The sequence below is a fragment of the Cebus imitator genome, unplaced genomic scaffold (assembly GCF_001604975.1).
Source record: "Cebus imitator isolate Cc_AM_T3 unplaced genomic scaffold, Cebus_imitator-1.0 Scaffold181, whole genome shotgun sequence".
Lineage (NCBI taxonomy): Eukaryota > Metazoa > Chordata > Mammalia > Primates > Cebidae > Cebus > Cebus imitator.
The window spans coordinates 2,969,154-2,974,371 of record NW_016107496.1 but is presented as its reverse complement, the minus strand read 5'-3'; the positions used below and the strand labels follow the sequence as shown (position 1 = coordinate 2,974,371).

At 39.3% G+C, this 5,218-nt stretch overlaps 1 protein-coding gene across 7 annotated transcripts in view; it reads left to right on the top strand.

Annotated features, from left to right (window-relative positions):
• Positions 1-5,218, top strand: part of TFCP2 (transcription factor CP2) — a 66,304-nt gene that overhangs the window by 45,039 nt on the left and 16,047 nt on the right. For 5 of the 7 annotated variants that reach the window (XM_017545898.2, XM_017545904.2, XM_017545903.2 and 2 more), the window contains 2 exons: positions 2,896-3,002; positions 4,782-4,934. In XM_017545898.2, coding sequence (XP_017401387.1) covers positions 2,896-3,002; positions 4,782-4,934 — 260 coding nt within the window. The remainder of the gene's footprint in view (positions 1-2,895; positions 3,003-4,781; positions 4,935-5,218) is intronic. The other 2 variants (XM_017545902.2, XM_037744722.1) reach the window with 1 other exon arrangement.

Below are 5,218 nucleotides of genomic sequence, written 5' to 3'. Positions count from 1 at the left end.
TTTTATAATTTTAGGTCTTATATTCAGGTCACAGATCTATTTTGAGTTCATGTTTGTATATGGTACAAGGTAAGGGCCCAACTTCATTCTTTTGCATGGGGATACCCAGTTTTCTCAATACCATTTGTTGAAAAGACCATTCTTTCCCCCATTGAATGGTCTTGGCACCCTTGTCAAAATTCATTTGACCATATATTTGAAGACATTTCTAGGCACTCTATTCTGTTCCATTTGTTTACATGTCTTTATAAGCCTATACCTCACTATTTTGCTAAGTGTAGCTTTATAGTAAGTTTTGAAGTTGTGAAGCATGAGACCTCCAACTTTGTTCTTTTTTGTGATTGTTTTGGCTATTCAGGATCTGATATTTTCTTTTGCATTTGTAAAGAGGGGCAGATTTTTTTCCCCAACATGCTGAGAGTTCCTTCATTTTACTAGTGCCTAAGAACCAAATTCATAGTATGTTTTACCTAAAGTGAGAGTTCTGGTATTAGAAGAAGCCAGCCTCTTGGTTTACAGTTAAGTTTTGTCTTTCCATGTTGCTACACAGAGTAGAATTTGTTTTTCCTAAGTCATAGGTTATAAAGGAAAGATCTTCACAAACACACATGCGGTTACTTTTCTTGGTATCTGCATCTCTAATGGGTTAAAATTTTCTATTGGTAAACATAGTTGTTAAAAAAAATTACTACTAATTTTACCTGAGAAACCATTGGTTCTCATGCAGTGATCTTGATATCTGTATGATGAATTGACCTTAAGATGCATTTAACACAACTAATATTGTGGAGTGGGACCCACTTGATGCTTTATTGTTTGAATTATTGATACTAAAACAGTAATATTGTTATATCACAGTTATGATAATACATATCACCTGGCCTTAACTCCGCCGTTTGATCATTAATAGAAGTCACAGAATGCTATTTGAATATCTGCTATGTGGAATGGAAAGCAAAGTTCTACCCAAGCCCGTTAAATCTTACTTCCCTTTTAAGTAAAAATTTGTCACTCTGTTACAGGATTACTTGATGACTTGATAAGTCAGCATCAGTTTTTTGCTTTGTTTTGTTTTGTTTTGTTTTTTTGAGACAGAGTCTCGTCTGTCACTCAGGCTGCAGTGCAATGGTGTGATCTCGGCTCACTGCAACCTCTGTCTTTTGGGTTCAAGTGATTCTTGTGTCTCAGCTTCCTGAGTAGCTGGGATTATAGACACCCAGCATTATGCCTGGCTAATTTTTATATTTTTAGTAGAGATGGGATTTCACCATGTTGGCCAGGCTGGTCTCGAACATCTGACCTCAAATTATCCACACCCCTCAGCCTCCAAAGTGCTGGTATTACAGGTGTGAGCCACCATGCCCGACCTGCATCAATCTTTGTGTTAAAATTTTTCCACTTTCATCTGTGATATAATCCTGTCTACCTTTATAAAGACACTCTGCAGCACCCCTTCAATAGCAATGCTCTTAATGTAACACTAATTTTAAAACTATAGTTGAAACATTATAAATTACAGTTTTCATGATAGTGTAGACTTAATCCATCTTAAATAGGATTTTGGCAAATTAAAAGGAAACTGCCTTTAACTTGCCGTATTTTAAGCTAGAAGGAGGATACTGAAGATTCCCAACACAAAGAAATGATAGATGTTTGAGATAGTGAATATGCTGATTACTCTGATCTGATCACTATGCATTATATGTATTGAAACATCACTATATAGCCCATGAATATGTACAATTACTATTTGTCAATTTAACAATAATTTTTTTTTTTTTTTTTGAGACAGAGTCTTGCTCTGTCACCCAGGCTGGAGTGCAGTGGCGCAGCCTCGGCTCACTGCAACCTCTACTTTTCAGATTCAAGCAGTTCTCCCTGCCTCAGCCTCCTGAGTAGCTGGAATTACAGGTGACTGCTATCATGCCTGCCTAATTTTTGTATTTTTTAGTAGAGATGGGTTTTCGCTATGTTGGCCAGGCTGGTCTTAAACTCCTGATCTCATGTGATCCACCCACCTCAGTGTGAGCCATCGTGTCCGGCCAAAAAATTATTTATTTATTTATTTATTTATTTATTTGAGATGGAACCTGGCTCTTGTTGCCCAGGGTGGCGTGTAGTTGTGCGATCTCAGTTCACTGCAACCTCTGCCTTCCAAGTTGAAGCAATTCTCCTGCCTCAGCCTCCTGGGGGTAGCTGGGATTACAGGTATGCGCCACCACACCCAGTTAATTTTTGTATTTTTATTAGAGATGGGGTTTCAGCATATTGGCCAGGCTGGTCTTGAACTCCTGACCTCATGATTCACCTGCCTCGGCCTCCAAGGCATGAGCCACTGTGCCCGGCCAAATAATTTCTTTAATTGACGTATGTTAAAAACTTTTTGAAGAGGAAGAAAACCACTCAGAAGGAAAGTAATTAAGTCAGTTTTACTCTAATCAAATCATTTTCACTGGCAAAAAGAAATTTAAGGTGTGGGCTGGGTGTGGTGGTTCATGCCTATAATCCCAGAACTTTGGGACACCAAGCTGGGCAGATAACCAGAGGTCAGGAGTTCGAGAGCAACCTGGCCAACATGGCGAACCCCATCTTTACTAAAAATACAAAAAATTTAGCCCGGCTTGGTGGCACATGCCTATAATCCCAGCTACTCGGGAGGCAGAAGCAGGAGAATTGCTTGAACCTGGAGGCGGTTGCAGTGAGCCGAGATGGTGCCACTGCACTCCAGCCTGGGCTACAGAGCAAGACTTCATCTAAAAAGAAAAGCAAAGAAATATAGAATGTAATACACAAAAATCTTAGTAGCTAGGGATGAGTAATATAAGAATCAGTGCTTTCTTATTTAAAACTGAATAGCCCTCAAACTTGTTCAATTATTACCGTTTTGTTTCTCAGATATCCCAATGTCTGTGGGTATAATCGATCCTAGGGCTAATCCAACTCAACTAAATACAGTGGAGTTCCTGTGGGACCCTGCAAAGAGAACATCTGTGTTTATTCAGGTAAGGTATTGCAGATAGGTTTCCAGTTTTGCAGAGCATCTCTTACTACCAGTTTATTTCTTAAAGGATAAAACATGTTAACTTTGAAATCTTTACAGGGTTCTAGCCTGACTATCAAGCCCAGGCTCCTTAACCTGTGCCTGAGAACATTGAGGAGTTTCTGAATTGCTCTTCTAATACCCCAATTTATTTATTTGTGTCTCCCAAAATTGCTTGGTAATGGCTGCATAATATTTCATTCCTTGGTTGTACCATAATTTACCTAACAATTATTTGGCATTTAGATTGGCTTTTTTTTTTTTGAGACAGGGTCTCGCCCTGTTGCCCAGTCTGGAGTTCAGTGGCACAATCTCGGCTCACTGCAGCCTCCACCTCCCAGGTTCAAGTGATTCTCTTGCCTCACCCTCATCAGTAGCTGAGACTATAGGCACATGCCACCATGCCCAACTAATTTTTGTATTTTTGGTAGAGGTAGGGTTTTGCCATGCTGGCCAGGCTGGTCTTGAAATCCTAACCTCAGGTGATCCACCCACCTTAACCTTCCAAAGTGCTGGGATTATAGGTGTGAGCCACCACACCTGGCCTTGATTGGCCTGGTTTTTTACTATCATCTGTAATGTTATTTTGAGCATCTTTATGCTTAAAATTTGATTTGCATATCTGAATATATTCTTTGGGTAGAGTCTTTGAAAATCCTTATTTGTCGGGGGAGGGGATGGCATGGGGAGAAATGCCAGATATAGGTGAGGGGGAGGAAGGCAGCAAATCACACTGCCACGTGTGTACTTAGGCAACAATCTTGCATGTTCTTCACATGTACCCCAAAACCTAAAATGCAATTAAAAAAAAAAAAAAGAAAATCCTTATTTGTAATAATGATAGTAACCAGTAGTTTATTGAATACTTCACGAGAGATAGTCACTGTGTTAAGTAAACACTTTATATATATGATTTTAAGACTTTCAACTATAATCTTGTGGAGTAGTCAATCAGATAAGGTTTTACTATTAAGATTCATCAGGCGGGGCCTGGTGGCTAACACCAGTAATCCCAGACTTTGGGAGGCTAAGGGGGGGGGGCGGGGCAGATCACCTGAGGTCAGGAGTTCAAGACCAGCCTGGCCAACATGGCGAAACGCTGTCTCTACTAAAAATGCCAAACTTAGCCGGGTATGATGGTGTGCACCTGTAATCCCAGCTACTTGAGAGGCTGAGGCAGGAGAATCGTTTGAACCTGGGAAGCAGAGGTTGCAGTGAGCCGAGATTGCACCATTGCACTCCAGCTTGGGCGACAAGAACTAAACTTTGTCTCAAAAAAAAAAAAAATTCATCAATCTTAGACTTTATGCAGTAGCCAAGCAAACCTCTTTCTCTCCTATTGCTATGAACATTCATATTTACTATGTTCCCAGACTGGGTAGTGACTCCTCTTTCTAAGATCTTCCTTAAAATTGAGGAAACTTTAACTCACAGAAATCATTTCTCTTTTGCTAACTCTGTGTTCTTTGAAGCAGTTAATGAATTTAGTTACTCACAGTAGCTTTTGTTAGCATTAGATCTGTACATTTATTTTGTTTTCATTTGTAAATCATTTAAGTTTTTGTATTTCCTCTATCAGATTATAAGTTTTTCAAGATCAAAAAGAGGAAAAGTGTTTTTTGTAGCTATTCGTAATGCCTAGTAAAGGTTTTGCTGTTAATAGTTGCTTAAAAAAAAAAAATACCGCCACCTGGTTTGGCTAGCTAGCCATACTGAAACCTTGATGTTGTATTCTTTTCAGGTGCACTGTATTAGCACAGAGTTCACTATGAGGAAACATGGTGGAGAAAAGGGGGTGCCATTCCGAGTGCAAATTGATACCTTCAAGGAGAATGAAAACGGGGAATATACTGAGCACTTACACTCGGCCAGCTGCCAGATCAAAGTTTTCAAGGTATTCCTGCGCAGTGTGCTAGCCCTTGGATTCTTTTACCTTATCATTCTGTGTTAACATTAGCTACAAAGTCAGAAAGTCAAATTGTCTTTTTTTTTTTTTTTTGAAAACAAAAAATGAAAAAACGTTTAAGCTAGAGTCATTGAAATAATAACCAAGATGCCTGCTAAAGAAGTTTACATGGAGATGGTCATGGGATAATAGGAATTTGGAAAAGAAGGCTAGAGACAAGAACATGGGTTCTCATTGAAAGCTCTTAAAGCCTGTTGAAGTTACAAGCCCTT